This window comes from Perca fluviatilis, chromosome 9 (assembly GCF_010015445.1).
Source record: "Perca fluviatilis chromosome 9, GENO_Pfluv_1.0, whole genome shotgun sequence".
Lineage (NCBI taxonomy): Eukaryota > Metazoa > Chordata > Actinopteri > Perciformes > Percidae > Perca > Perca fluviatilis.
The window spans coordinates 20,474,797-20,491,197 of NC_053120.1; the positions used below are offsets into that span (position 1 = coordinate 20,474,797).

Genomic DNA, 16,401 nt, shown 5'->3' on the forward strand with positions numbered 1-16,401 from the left:
TGCGTTTTTGTTTAAACCTTTTTATTGCTATGTAAAATTAAAAATCTTGTACCTCCAATGAAAAAGTACTACTCTTAAATAAATAAAATCAGGCAAAATAAAAATATTTGGCATTGTGAAGTGAAGTTCAGTGTATGGGGGGGAATTAAATTTGAGCAGATTTAGCACAGCATTGCTGCTACACAAGTCAGGATTGATGTTATAAAATTCACACTCTGCTGACAGACTACCATCTTTAGAAGTCTAGTATCATCTCATGGGGTAGTACACACAGCCAAGTAAACTACTAAACATATCCTCTATCTATAAACATTTAATACCGTATTTAACTGAGGTCCTACAGTAGTTTAATGACATATTAAGCTTAAATTAAACCCAACTGAACACATGAAGTAGATGTGCTTATTATTGGCACATCCATGATCTCCCTTGCACTTGTACCTACAGTGTGGTGTGTGTGTGGGGGGGGGGGGAGGCAGTAGCTGCTTGTCCCAGGCAAATTGCCGCTGTTACAGTACAGAAAATTGGGGCTGATGAGCCGAGTCATTCAACGTGCCGCACAATCTGTAAGTGATGCAACACATCCTTATTATCTTTAATACATCCGTACTCCAGACGACAAATCTAAAATTTGAAGTGTCTCCTTCTGAGTGTATCCCATACAAAGACACACTAATTAATGACAACACAAAACTTCAAGTATGTTCCAAACGCAGCTCGTCTGTCTAACCACTACGTCTGGGTGAGGGACTAAAATCTAGGCATGCAAACACTACTGTAATGCGCACCCACTTTCTCTTTCTGTGACATACTGCAAAGTGTACATTAGGAACTGGGTGCTCTCTTAAGACTTAAGTTTGGCTCTTTGAGCTGTGGCATCAAAGTCAGCTCGTTCTCTCTGAAGGAGGCAAAGAGGCTTGGCTTCACTACATTGACATTCTAAACATTATGTTGCTTAATAGTGCTGCACTTAATATCACACAGGTAAAACATGAAGCGTTCAAAAGTTAAGCATTTTGAGTTCTCTGGGCACCACCTCTCCACTGTAAAAACTGGAACATAAAGTGACTGTTGTAACATTTATAAACATAAAGCCTCTGATATAAGTTATGAAATAAATTAAATTCAGACATAAAATAACTGATTACAGGCAGCAAAAATAAGCTTTTTGTTATTTTTTTACATCCACTTTCTCAAACAAGGGATAGCTTTGTTGATATTATTCCATATCTGCATTCTGCATCAGCATTCACTGCATTCATGGAATACCTTACAAAATAAGTAAGTACATAAATAAATAATCCTTGCACTGTTTAGTATTCATTATTCTTTGCTTTTACAGTACCATGACTTATAACTGTACAGTGAGCAGGTATAATACGGCAATTACAATGAGAAAAGAGGGGTAAACCCATTGTCTGGTGTTAATGGGGCTATAGCGGTCGAGGGTACCTGTGGTTTGCTGGTCGAGGCCAGTCCAAACTAATCTAAACTGAACAAGGCCCTTTAGCAATCCCAAATCATCCGGCCTTTCTTTGTTGGTCTTCCGCAGGGGGGGGATTTGGCCCCTGTTGAGGCTCCGTCAGGTGTCCAGAGCTACCTAGAGATCAGATCCGTACCGGACTTGTTGAGATCAGAGTTTGGCTGCGTGAGAGTCAAGGGAGGAAAGTTGAGGTCAAAAGGCGAGGTGTCGGAAGCCAGGGTTGCCACGGTGACCTCAGAAGTGGCCCATCCTGGCGGCGAAAAGGCTGCTTGAGTGTGGAACGGCCGAGGAGATGCGGCCAAAGCTGGACGAAGGCCACTTCATGATGAACTGGGAGGTCACTGGCAGCAGATACCTGGACAGACGGACAGGAGCGAGGGACGGAGGGATTAGGGGAGAGGATGAACATAATGAGAGGATTAGATATGCAAAGGTCACAATTTAGAGGTCAGGGCGCATTAGTGCTCGGCACTGAGACCACACACTGCACACTTTTCATATATTGATTCTACCATTTTATGGCCGTCTCCATTTGCACATTTCCACTTTAATAATAGCCTGGTGAGTTCAAGATATTGTGACCACCCTCACTTTGAAAATGAGAAAAAAGAAATAAATTGTGAGATCCATATGATCTGGGGTATTTTGTGTAGGGCTGCAACTAATGATTTTTCAATTAATCAATCATTTTGTCTATAAAATGCCAGAAAATAATGACGGTTATAATTCCCCACACACCAAGGTGACAAGATGTCCTGTTTTGTCTGGCCAGCAGTCCAAAACCCAAATATATTTAGTGTAATATCATGTATGACAAAGACTCATATTTGAAATGTGGAAACAGCAATATTTTGGCTTTTTGCTTAGAAGAATTATCAGTGCTAATTATCAGTTTTAGATTTAGATTATTCGATTATCAAAATAGTTTACGATTAAGTTGATTAAGTAATCGATTATCATTACAGCTCTAATTTTATGTACTGTACCAAATCTAAAATTCAATACACATCATGCTCTCGGTTACAGTCCCGTTTAATTAGATGATATGCCGTATCATGAACAGAAAATCCTCACCTATCATTCCGAGGCATAGGCGTCAGTACCTTTCTAAGACTTTTCTATGACACCTTCCACCGAGACAGAGCAGTGAGGCAGCTCCTGCTAACAGCGTTCCAGTACCTGAGAATGAGACCAGCGTCAGGTTGAGATAGAGTCAGGAGGAGCTGAACCCTGCTCCCATCTTCCTTAGCTACTGGAAATGAGTCAGATATGGTTGTCAGGGGAATGTCAGATGATATGATCAAATCCTGGACATGGTTAACTAAAAGTTATGCAAATGTTGGGGTACTCTTCAGAAAACATGAGACAAGGGAAGGTTTGAATTCTTCCAGACTGATCAGTTGGAAGAATGACTTACATTTAGGGGCTTTTGCAGCACACTTCTTATATTGTGATGTTATACATTATGTGACCTTATTGCCACATCCGCAGAAAGTTGTTAGCTAATAAAAAGTACATCTAATACCCGTTTAGTTAAACGAGTACAATGGACAAAAGAAATAGTCCTTGTGGAAGTGTTTAAGATGTGACAATCTAATCAAAAAGGGAGCCACTGGGGCTGAGGATTACAGAGTGAAGAAATAATATCTTCTTTTGAGCTGGTGCAGAGATAGCATACTTTTTCTCTGACAGCTCTCTCTCCTTGTGAAGTAGCTCTTGGACAAATTAGCCGAGCAGTTTCTTCTAAAGGAAAATAAAAAAAAGCACACGTCGCTGAGAGCGTCTGCTTCAGCACAGCCCCCGACTCAGGAGAGTTAGAAGGGATTCAAATTAACTTCATTTAGTCCAAGTAAAGTGCGCTTGAAGCAGCTTCAAGTGGGCCGTAGGTATCCCTCCAGCACATCTTCTTCGGCTCTGACTGGACTTGGTGAACAAGGGCTCGGTCCGGCCCTTCTTCTTAAACTCCACTCAAACCCAAGAGAACAGGAGGGCAGGATATGCTTTGCTCTAAGCCGTTCACATCTGCTTCTTCAAAGTGACATTTAGTGATTCCATACAACGATTTTGTGTCACCCTTGGATTCATTTCTTATGTTTTCCCCCTGCTCGGCACCTTATACCATCACCATAGATTCACAGTATTCATCAATTGGGATTCTGTTCATGGGATTTCTTTCTTTTTCTTTTTTTTTTCTTTTTTTTTCTCCCCTTCATTTCCATAAGGTTTTCACTGAAACCCCCAAGCCCAAGTATGGAAATGGAAGTCAAAAAAAGAAAGAAAATCAAATATTGAACATTCATTTGGGGCCCGAGTGTATGTTCTTCAGAGATCCTCTGCTATTCACTTTGAGAATATTCTGCTCATAGAAAGCATCACGATGCTGGTAGTGGCAAGGGGCGGGGTGGGAGGGCTTCTCACGTCCAAGCGGCCGCTGTCTCTGCAGGCTATATTTAATTGGACTCTCATTCGGTATCTTCCAGGTTCGTCCTCCTTTTGATCATGAAGAAGATCTTGGCAACAGCGTGCATGCTTGAAAGCCAGTAGGAGTCTTGTCCATGCACTTGTGCTTTGCTTCACTCCATCAGTTGACAGGGAGACAGAAATATACTCTCCTGCTCTGCTCCTTACATGCACAGCTACAACCTACCACTGTTTCTGCTGACATGCCTTCAATGCTCCTCCTAAGTCCTCTATCGAGATGCAACTGCCACAGCGAATTAGAAGGAGGCCAGACAAAACAAAATGCCATGACTAAGGATGGAGAGGAAGACTGCCTCGATAGCTGACGCAATCATAAACCAAGAGGTACAAAGAGGCTTGAAGGTTATCTGCAGCCCACATTCAGCTCAACACCCCTATTAACCCTAATTACTGCCACACTTTTCAGACAGATGAAAGTTAATAGAATCTGAAACTTTTGTCATCATGGGAAAATTGTCTTTGGGTAGTGACAGTAATTCCAGGCTTAACAAGAAAGTCATTAGTGAAGCTATTTGGCTACTTCCTCTCATCTGCCCACACAGACTGAAGGACTTTGCTAAGACCCATGTGGCTGTTGACACACCTGATGAGGGCACTCAACAGAGGAAGGATGCTTCAACAAGAGCGGGCAGGTGTGGTCAACAATGGAGACCGCAAAGACCCCGGCCAACAGACCCACTTTGACGTGTGCCAAAGGCTGCCAAGAGCTCTGCCATTGTATGCGTTATGCATGTGTGTGTGTGTGTGTGTGTGTGTGTGTGTGTGTACATGCACAAGAGACGGTGCAGATATTTAGTTAGTTAGTTCAAAGGAGCCAAATTGGCCTGAATATATGATGTTTAATTTGAATGTGTAAAATAGTTCAAGTAGTTGGAACTTGTCTTCCAAAAAAGCAATTTTCTGTGTGTGATCACATTTTGAACTAGACAATTTAAGATATCTGTCCACTTCAGCCTTCGAGAAATGTCATAGACAGTATACAGGTGTCAAAAATGTGTTCTCAAACACAACTGATGCATATATATTTATTTCACACTTCTTAGTTTTCATCTTTGGATCAAAACAACTCCTCTTAAAGGAAACTGAACTTGACCCGCTAGTTTTCCTTCTTCTTTTTTTCTGGCATTAAGTTCAGTGAAGTTGTGAAGTAACCCTGATAAAATAAACCTAATTATTTTGTAATAATAAATCATTTATTAACAAGTTTACATTAAAGAATAGGACCACATTTTTTCAAGCATGTTTAAAACAGTACTCACATACGTACAGTACATTGAAAGATACTGGTTGCAGTCATTGTTACTGGTGTCCTTACTATTGCAACTCTAATGTAAGACATGGAGGACAAAATCCACAATTCTCTTTCCGTGCAAAAATACATTATAAAGTTCAGCTGAAGCTGATATGTGGCTTCAGCTGTCTGAGTTAGACAAATCAAGTGGGTATCTTCTTCCAAATGAAGACTGTTTAGTATGAAATTCCTGTGGATTTTGTCCCCCATCTGGGGGACTGGAAGTATAGACAACCAGAAAACAGTTTCGATGTACACACTGTATGGGCCTGTGAGTATTGTTTCAGACAGAACCTATCCTTTATGTGTACATGTCAGTTGGATGTGGACACAGCCCGAGAGAAATAGTTTGAGGTTAGTTCGGGTGTGAAACATTGAGAAGGGAAGAATGATTGTTGCGTAGCAGTCACATGACATGTACATGCACACTCCACACTCACACACACACACACACAATTTCCCACCGTAGAAAGCTTGTGTAATAAGAAAATAATCCTAATTGCTTCTCATCTATCTGAAGTGGCGGCGGGCTGCGACTGTTCCCTGCATGCCTGATGGAGAGATGTGAACCGTTTGCGTTGTGAAACTGCAAAACACACGATGCAAGCCGAGCAATTTTCTGTCTTCTTGTGACAAGAAGAGAGTATAGCTTAGGTTGATCATGGCACTGATGCGGTGCAGGTGAGGAGCTCAGTTCCCACTGAGGCTACTCGTACTGAAAACGCCCTCAGGATAATTTGCTCTTGATAAAAGAGTCAGGTGAAAGGCATAGTTAAGCATGTGGCAGCAGGGTGATTGGCTGGTGATGTACAGCAAGCTGGCGGTGCTCCAAACAGTCTTAATATGCTTCCTTCTCCTATCTCCTTCATTTCAAATACATTGTTTATAGTTTTGGGCATCAGATCATTTGAAACATATCTGGTTATCATGCTATATGAGTCATTCCAAACATCACTTATTAGAATATTAGTGAGGGAAAGGAGAGGAGACCATGCTAGACTGTTGGTTGTGCAGCCAATGCAACCCTCATTGGGCAGGTGGGACCAAGCCTTTGTTACAGCCGTGAGGTGGTGGGGAGCAGCAGAAAGCAGGGAACAGGGACGGTGCTGGAAGATGGGGCGGGGGTTTAGCAGAACTAAACCAAGCAGAGACCTGCGTCAAGGGGCGAAGAGACGGAGGAAGAGGAGGAAGAAGCGGCAGCAACAGCAGCAGGGGTGGAGCCATGGGTAGAGGCTGGTCCCGCAGCAAATGGTAAGCTTTTTTACACAGACAAATATATACACAGAAGAAATAAGGAGAGACAGACCAATGCATGCTTACATAGACTCTCAAGGATACCTACTGCAAACATTTGGATACACCAGTGTGTCATGTTGTGCATGCTCGAGTTATTAAATCCAATTACAGTTTTATCTTAAAGTCTTTACATAGTCCACTGATTAATTCATATTCTTGAATCTATCCTCGTAACAAATATGCTCAAGATAAAACAATCAACAGCAACGATGTCAGATTAGTCAAACATAACTATATTTACGACTGTACACAAACCACACACTTTTTTTCTTCAGCTGAGGTTTTTATACTGTGGGCGCAAAGTGATAGCCTGTTAAAATATGCGCTAGAGTTATGAATCATGCAACGCAAGGCCCCAGGAAAAAAGGAGCTCTCTCTCTCATAAGGTCATTTGTTGCACAGGCTCATCTGGGCTCTAATTGAATTAAGCAGGCCTCGGGGGGCCCTGGGCTAACCTGAGCGCTAATCTGTGGGCCATTATTTCCTGTTAACAGCACACTCCCTCTCTCCCTCTCCCCACCCTCCTCCCTCCCTGTCTGCCAGCCCAAAGCATATGTGCTTTAAAAGTTCGCTCACTCCAAACCTGAGCTGCCGTCTCCTGCGGGGATCAACCTTAAAAATAGAATGAGGCTTAATTTTTTTTTGTTTGTTTTATCGGAGTTATGTGATGAAGATGATTGCTCTAAGTCTCCATGGAGAGGAGAGGGGAAATGTTTCCTGAGAGAGGTTAAACGATGATAGCTGTTGAAATCAAAGTCTGTATGTCAAAGTTAATTCATGTAGTTTTTTAAGTGTCTTTTAAAGGAAGTTTTAAAACGTTTAGAACTAGGCATCTCTGTGGTTCATACTGCTTTAACAAACTCCGCTTTAACCAGTTTCCATCTGGACTTAAAAATCAACCAGAGGAAGACACCATAATTATTATTCCCAACACCAAGGATGTCCCCTGTTAATCTTAACCCAGGTTCAGTATCCTAGTAGGCTTACTTTCCTGCCCATGATGTGTAGTGTGTGTTGGGTCGTTTTATAGTGTTTTGATACCGTTATTATGACCATATGGATGTGCACTAGTTTAATCTATAAACTAGGTCGATATAAGAAATGAAAATAATCTATTTATGGGTCTGAAGACTTTTTTGGGAATTTAGATCAATGCCCTTTCCAGAGCAAGAGCTCAACATCTTGCACAAGGACACTGAGTACAGCTTTAACCTGGGACCTACCAGTAGACTCTTGAATCCCATTGTATCCTTGAATCTTGTAGAGCCACCTCTGCATACTGAACTATCTATTACAGCAGGAAAGCTATAAGAATCTTTCGAAAAAAATAACGAGCTCAGTGGGAAGACATTAAAGAGTTCGGTGTCCTCCTCACCTGGTGTCGTCCCATTCAGGGCTGAGTCCGGTCAGAGAGCCACGGGACTCTGAGACAAACTTGTAGACGACCAACAGGCAGTCTCGGCACAGCTGGACCAGCCGGCGGCAGCACTGCAGCTCCTGGGGTGACACCACCTCGCTGCTCTTACTGAAGATGGTCTCCCACGATGAACTGGAAACCAAATGAGAGGACACACACACACACACACACAGAGTGAAATGCAATTAGCAGTAAAAGATTAGCATCACAATAAAATCATCAATATACACAAGTAGACAGTACATCATGTGTATGCATGATGCAGACACACAGCTTAAGTCATATTCACTTATCATATGCACACTTGCATACACACACGCAGACATGCAGGAAGACACACAGGGAGGAAGGATGAAACAAATCCAAGTACAGTTAACCCCCTTTACAACCCCGGACATACCCCTCACTGTGAGAGAGCTTCAACAACTGAGACACACAACCCAGGGGGGTACGTTTGATGTCTACCCCCTTTCACTCTTTGGGAGGCGGGGGTGCTTCCTCTGAAAGAGTTCAAAACTGTGTGTGTGTGTGTGTTTCCATTCTCTTTCTAAGTCGTTTTCAAAGCCTGTTGAATTCATTGGCCACAATAGCTGCTAGGCCGTTTGATTGTTGTTAAGTCCCTTAGATAAAATATCAAACAAGAGACAGAGAGGAGTTGGAGTGTGCTTTCGAGGTGCACCGCTTCTCTGTTGCTGCGTGACATCGGGGCCCCCTATTGGGTTTATCCGTGTTTGGGCCGTGGCCTGTTGTAGGGAGGGGTCGGACGATAGGCTAGCAAGCTAGCTGGATCGTCTAGGCAAGCTGTAGTCAGACAAAAGCTGCATGGGCGCAGCGTGCAAGGGGTAGCTGAGACTAGGCTAATCCTCCCAGGCCTCTACCCCTCCACCCAATCTTTTCTCTACCTTTTTTTTTTTATTTTTTTTTTTTACGACGTCTCATTTTCAATCACTCTCCCCTCCGCTTTTTCTCTGTCACCGGGTCTCTCCCCATCTCGCCTTCTGCTTATCATCTCCTTCATCTCTATCACCCGCTCAATCCCTTCCCCACTCTCCCTTAATTACGACTGCCAAGGAAGTAAGGGAGGAAGCAAATGGAGAGCTGTGGGCAGCGACTTCAGTTACACCCTCTGAGCCCTCTGTGTTGAGGGAAACACGGCCACTGAACAACTGAACTGTAAAGAATATGGAGAGGAAGAGAAGCAAAAAGGTCACACCTTCATCACAGACGAGATTAAAAGCTACCAGCACAGCAGCTGTCTGCGTGTCAGCTGTCTGCGTGCGTGCGTGCGTGCGTGCGCGTGTGCGTGTGTGTGTGTGTTGCTGCATTTGTAACACTGAGACCGCTAATGTGTTCCTTTTAAAGGAAGCAAAATATGTGAAAGCCAATGTGAACTACTGATGGCAAACAGTAGTTTTGTGTGTGTGTCTGCTGTTATGGGGTTTCTATATAAGCATGATCAAGTTGGCTGTCACTGCTGTGACTCATCTTGTAGGAAGCCACTTACTGTCACATCAAAAATGTAGAAAAATATGAAAGCCAAATGAAAACCTCAAAGTATTTGAAACAAACTATAGTAAAAGTACTAAGAGGCCTTCATTCACCTCCTTCCTGCTTCCATTCCTCCCCTCTCCTTTTCTTGCTCTCACCTGTGAAAAAGCCCTGATGAACAGCCTAGATTTGTGACCTTAATTTACACCCCGTCTCCGAAGAGTAACATGTTTCTTTCATCCCCAGGAGCTTTCAGGAAAGTGCAGCAGGGTCTGGTTGGTCTGTCACTCATTCTCTGTCATTCAGCTGCAGCTGCTTCCCTCGTCATACTGAATAAAAATTGCAAATTGTCCGTGCTGTCACTGAAAATGATATATTGACGAACCCTGGGCTTAAGGACACGGGGAGATTGCGTGGTGCCTGAACTTCTAGTTATGGAGACGAAATAGTGGCGGTAATTGGCCGGCAGTGTGATCACTTGTTTGTGTTGAATTAAAAACATAAGTGTCCATGAACGTCTCTGTTCATCCATGGGTATTCTTTCTGTCTCTAATTTTCAAATTTTTGTCTTTTTTTGTCTTGGTAGGTTGGTCTTGATTTAAGTCACCAATTACAGTTGAACATATTTAAATTGCTTTGCTTTCCTCTCTCCATGTTGGCAGGCTTCTCGCCCCACCTTGGATTGTGATGTGGTCAAATGACGCTTACGAACTAGTTTGTTTCAAGTATACCCCAGCCACTTCATCCTCACTCTAACTCAGCTCACAACCTGGCTCAGACTGGCCTACCCGGTGTTCAAGAAGCAGTTCCACAGGCCCTGGCCATGACTCCAGAGTAGCCGGTTGAAGACGCGGTTAAAGAGCCGGTAGAGGTGGAGACTTTCTATGTCCGGCTCCCTCCAAATCCGTTGCAGTGCTGAGCGTACATTGGTACGCACAATGTCCAACACCTGAGTGACCGAGAAAGTGAGAAGGATATGGGGGGGAAAACAGAGGGGGGGAAAAGTTTTAAACCAAGCATGTGATGATAAAGGGAATGAATGCAAATTACATAATACAACAGCATTTTTGAATTGAAATTCATGAGTTGGCATTTATTTCAACTGTAAGATGTTTTTCTTACCTTAAAACTAGCAATCACAGAGGCTAATGTATTCACTCAGTAAGCACACATACAGTACACATATAGTATATGAACAAACACATCCTGATCCTAATTTAATCAGACCATACACACATGTAGTGAGGATTTCAGCAGGTTTATCTCTGCATTTGTGTTAAAGCATGCACAGCCATACAGCCTGTGTGTGTGTGTGTGTGTGTGTGTGTGTGTGTGTGTTGTGTGTGTGTGTGTGTGTGTGTGTGTGTGTGTGTGTGTGTGTGTGTGTGTGTGTGTGTGTGTGTGTGTGTGTGTGTGGTAGAAGCAGGACAAAAAAAATGCTGGGGCAGACAGTGGAGAGCATGGGGGAGGACTAATTGCTGCACCGACGTCAGTCTTGGAGAGAAGGTGTCAGAAGTTCCCAGGCGGTCTGAGGACACCTACGCCAGCCTTCCATCTTCCCTTCTTCGTTTTCCTCCTCCCTACCCACCTCACTGCCTTCTCTTCCTCCCCTTTTCTTTCTCTTTTCACCCCGCTCAGAGTGCAGTGCTGTGGCTCTTTTGACTTTGATTCCTCGCTCCTCATTACTGACGTGCCCGTCTGACTGTGTGTGCGTGCATGTGTGTTTGCGATGCGAAGAGGCAAGATTTCCCTACAGCAATATAAGGCGAGCGTGACACGCATACACACTCAGACAAACGGATAGATGAGTAAACACACACACAGATATGTTTTGGTATGGTAATCAGATGGCAGAGCAGTGGGTGCTACATTCCTGACCTCTGCCTGCTGCTCATTAGGCTGCTCCACTCCAAATAAAAAACATTGGCTCGCTACGCCACAGCCCACAACACAGCAGAAAGCAGCGGCTGAGAGATCACATCATTACTGACACGCCTACTGGATGCCATTTCACGTCTTGTCCCCTCTTCTGTTTTGTTTACATCCTATTTGGTGTCTCTTCCTCTCGCTGTCTGACATAATGATCTACATGCATGTCTTTTTTTCTTTCAAGTTTGATTTGGGTATTATTTTCGTATTTTAAAAGTTGTTCGAAAGCATTCAAAGGAATAGGTAGGAGCGGTGACATTTTCACCAGTTTTAACAACGTCCACTCTATACAGGGTGACAGTATAGACTGTGTGGGAGCATGGGCGAAGGCAGGACATTTATACAGGTGTCAAAGGATAAATGTGACCCATTTTTAAGATTTATTAAAAATAATATTATAACTAGATGCAGCTCAGGTTTTCTCACTTACACGTTAGCTCTTTATCTTTGTCAAACACACATACTTGCCAGATTTGTACAGTTGGGGGCATGTTAATCTCTGCAGCTCAATGCCACATTTCCACCAGCCTTTCCTTCAAACCAATAGGCTACAACTTTGCGTTTTCTATTACGAAAGTCCTCTAATTTTTCTCTTCTTTGTTGAATTGTTAATCATTGTCTGTCGGGGGTTATGATCTAGTTAGGAAGCAATGACCGCTTATCCAGATTCTAGCAAATGTGGTGGTAACGGGTTTGAAATAATCAGGTGACCCTAAACGTCTCATGAAGCAGTTCAGGAGTTAAAAAGTTTAGACTGATGATCTGCTGAGCATCGGTAGCTACCGAAGAAATTAAGCCAAACTGTCCTCTATTTCTCTTGAGGGGCAAGTCAGAGGTAAATTGGCTCAGATATCTTGCAATCTGATTCGAGCATAGGACCTACCTTACGCTGTTTGGTAGAGTCCAGCTTCACTAGCCAATAGGAGGCCACCTTTGATTTGTGGTATTTCCAGTTGTCTAGGATCTGTGGAAGAGAAGTCAGGATTAAAAAAAGGGAAAACATGCACAAAACATGTTTTTAATACAGACTTCCTTAAAAAGTAGAACAACAATCAAGCAACACATTTAAAAACACCCTCAGAGTATTTTAAAGATCTTTCATTTTGAACAAATAAAAAAACACTGAAGGTCTACTCCTCTGTAATTGTATTACATCTACTGTTTCCCACCAGTCCTCTGTCAAAACCCAGGGTAACAACAACAATAAAAACAAATAAGACTAGAAAGATGCCCAGCTGGAGCGCAGTTAAACTTTAGTACTTTATATTTATATTTTATAACTATAAGAATGTGCGGACAAAGTCTAGAGCTCATTCCCACTGTATCACATTCAACCTGTCAGACATTCTTTCACACCTCAGCCCAGACATGGATTCTGTAACATTGCTGGGTTCATCTGTTTACGTCATTGATTTTGGCTTTCACACATAGGTCTCCATTATAGAAAAGTTCCATGTTCAAACATAACAGGACCAGTAAGGATAGAGCTGCAATGCTTGTGCAAATTTTGGCATCTGGCACGTGATACTCGTGAACACAGGAAATATAGTGTAAGAGGGGAGAGATTGTTTACTGCAGCACATCCTTCAGTGTGTAGTGAGAGTAGTTCTGCAATCAGACCAATTGCCAGCCAGTTGTACAAAACTACTGTCGATCTTATCTTGCAAAGTCTGTTAAATCTCCGGCTTCACTGATGAGGCAGAGAATTTAAAGCAACACTATGAAACTTTTAGTGCAAGCTGTAGTTCCAATGAGACAACCTAGGGGGACCGAAGCGGGAAAAGTTACATAGTGTTGCTTTAAAGCATCGCTTAATTTACATTTAATTTCTCATGACTAGTTTGGATGCTATACGCAAAACCTTGTTTTGTACTTTTACTGGAACATGAGTACTTTTGTTTATATTTGAGCCCAAACAACTATGTAAATGTTGAGCTCTGTGGAAAAAAATGACGAGGTAATTTTCAAAATGATGTGTAAAATGTGGCGAGCATTTACAGAATACAGTGCTTGTCTGGTATTTTTTTCGTAGCACAACTCAGGGATAACAGGGATAAAAAAAAAAGTCATGATCTTTGGTACATAAGCAGAAAAACCCTATGTTTTGCAGTAGTGTCAAAAATCCTTGGGGCATGTGTCGTTACGCTCAAAAGCTGTGCTGGATATTCCCATGCACTTGCTGCTAGTGCCAACATCATTGTGTACCTACAGGCACTGTTATTGTTGCTCTGTTGACTTAGTCTACTTCTACCCACTGGTGCACATAAACCTCTCACGTAGCATTTTAAATTCCCTTGCAAACAGTGCTCCCATTGGGAGGCTCCAGTGTAAACTTTATGTTTACTCACACGCAGACACAAAAAAACAATCCGCAAGGATTCACAGATACAGAGCTGAGGTATACAGTGAACACTTGTGTTCGCTTTCCAGAAAGTTTCTTATTTGCTTGTTTAGCATTCTTTCTCAATAAGAACCTTATGAACCTTGTGTGGTAAGAAGTACGCCCGTTTGTCACATTTGTTTTGTACGTACACAGATTACCCTCAATTAAAGCACGACAAAACATACTCCTACATTTCACCTTTCAATGGTTCCAAAAAGGCAGGTTTTGAGTGAAAGATAAAAAAGCCAATTAGTGGGATGGAAACACACCATTAGCCCAATTAGACCTAAACTTTAACGTGGAAAACATAAATTGTTTTCATGCTAAGTGAACACTCCTTTCTCTCTTGAGGCAAAGAGACAACAGTGCAGGTGCAGTTGCTCAGCTGCGTTTCCATGGTGCTCTCATTAGGGTTTGTTAACAGTACAGGTGTGCTGGTAATTGTCTCTCACGACCCTGACACACCCAGGTGTCACACACACACATAAACAGTTATTGCTGTTATTGTGAGGACATTGTATGGGCTCACATTAATTACTTGGTGGCTTGCCCTTACTTAACCTTGATCATAACAACTACACCCTTTACCCTCACCCTTACATACCTACGAATGTAACTGAATATTAGCAATACATTTTTTATAATTACATCAATGTTAATATTAAGGATCTTATGTGCATTACAACAACAATGTATTAACATGTTATCATGTGTCATTTTGACAATTCCAAATTATGTTTGAAAGGTTATTATGGTTCAGTGCAAGATTTTGCATGTAAAGATTTTAGGGCTGCCCCCAAAACATCAATGACGCTAATCATCATCAAGCGAGTAGCTGCCAAATCATTTTATCAGTTGAAAAACTGCCTCTTTTTTTTTTTTTTCCTTTGGAGACATCATTGTACACAGAGCTACGCAGGACTGCAAGGCTTTTTGCCACCGAGCTACTTTAATTGGCTAGTAGCCATTTTCTTCATGTATACTTCTCATGTAGCCAACTAAGAACTTTTTTTTTTCCTCCATTAAACATGTAGTTTTGGTGGTATTTCTGTCATTAGTCAGCCTGGTGAAGACAGTCTGGCTGGCTGCTGCTTTTTCAGCAGCGCATGAGCTGTGGTGCTGAACAGCCGGCTGGTTCTGAGGACAGCGACGGCCATAACGAGTCAGTGTGAAGTGGACGGATGAACGCTTTCATAGTGCTTTTGTGCCGCTGATGTGTTTTGCTTCTGGTGTGAGATGAAGGTGCCTCTCTTTAGATTTCTTCTTTCTTTATTGTGTTGACAAAATGCAATATCCATTTCAGCTTTTGTTATTGAAAAACTTTCCATAAACTAAATAAAGACGTTTGGAAAATGAATGTATTAACCTGCACACACACCGCAATACAGTAACACAGAGTTTTGGTTTCTTAAAGTGGGTGTTATATCGGCTAGTATTAGTATGTAATAGTAGCTAGTTAACTAATACCTATTATTGAATTATTGGGCAGCCTGCATCCCTTGCAGCAGTGCATGAATAATAAATGTAATTTACATCCATTAACCCAGGATAATACTGTCGACCATATGAACCAATTCTTTTATACAGTAGCATTTTACAGAAACATCAATTTAAGCAAGAGCTTTAGCAATAGCACAAACACAAGTGCAAAGACGCATACAAATGGAAGGACACACAGATCTGACCAGAAATAGAGGAGGCACTGATTAATACAAAGGAGCAGTGGGGAATAGCGCGCGGCTGCAAACTGACCGACAGGTTGTCACTGGGGTCGTTTGAAAGACAATGGGAGCCAAGCCAGAGCGGACAGGCTATTGTGGAGAGAGGCAAGGAGGTCACTTTTAGTTAGGCTGCAGAGTGACCGCACCTGGCCACAGAGGGGGCTCTGGGAATAAAGTGGGCCCGGATTTCTGGTCAATACTTGTTCACTCCCACTTTCTTTCTCCTTGTTAATTTCAGTCGTTTTCTTAGCTTACTATTTGGTGTATTTTGGCCTAGGGCTGGGCGATAAAACGATAACGATATGTATCGCGATAGACACGTAATCAATATCAATAGAAAATGCGTTCGATAAAACGTTCGATAACTTGTTTTTCTTCTTCGGAAGAAACCAGAAGTTGCAAAGCAAGTTTGGTTGCATGAACAAAGGCACTCACTCTCTGGTAACCTAGCAACGTAGGGAGTGACACTCTAACAGCCAATCATGTAACAGTATCAAGTTTGGTTGCGCCACATCGCTGTCTCGTGTTGGATTCTACAATAACAGAACCGGCGGCGTGGAGCGATAAGTGGAAAGTGAGTGCCGCAGCGAGCGAGGAAATTGTTGATAGAACAGGAAAAGTCAGTATGGCAGTTTTGGGGATTTTATATTCTGACCGTGGTCCCCACCAACACTACCGCAAACTTGTTTTACCACCTTAGCCGCGCTCATGCTTTGGAGCACAGCCGTATTCGCCAGCAACGTCTAACAACATCTGCAGCTGCTACACCGCACAAGCAGCAGACCGCCATGGAGAGGTACTCTGCATCAGCGCCTTACTAAACGCTACAAAGAAATAACGGAGGCAGACGTGCTGAGGACTGTCCAGAAGCCAGGTTACCAACCTAGCACTAAACCTGCAGAAAATAGTTCT

At 42.5% G+C, this 16,401-nt stretch overlaps 1 protein-coding gene across 5 annotated transcripts in view; it reads right to left on the reverse strand.

Annotated features, from left to right (window-relative positions):
* The window catches only part of ttll7 (tubulin tyrosine ligase-like family, member 7), a 70,919-nt gene continuing 54,518 nt past the window's right edge, over positions 1 to 16,401 (reverse strand). For 2 of the 5 annotated variants that reach the window (XM_039811362.1, XM_039811363.1), the window contains exons 18-23: positions 12,269 to 12,349; positions 10,245 to 10,405; positions 7,927 to 8,100; positions 6,408 to 6,511; positions 2,558 to 2,662; positions 1,703 to 1,838 (exon numbers count right to left, since the gene is read on the reverse strand). In XM_039811362.1, the coding sequence (XP_039667296.1) occupies positions 2,580 to 2,662; positions 6,408 to 6,511; positions 7,927 to 8,100; positions 10,245 to 10,405; positions 12,269 to 12,349 (603 nt within the window). In that variant the 3' untranslated portion in view covers positions 1,703 to 1,838; positions 2,558 to 2,579. Of the gene's footprint in view, positions 1,839 to 2,557; positions 2,663 to 6,407; positions 6,512 to 7,926; positions 8,101 to 10,244; positions 10,406 to 12,268; positions 12,350 to 16,401 lie in introns of all 5 variants that reach the window. The other 3 variants (XM_039811365.1, XM_039811366.1, XM_039811364.1) reach the window with 3 other exon arrangements.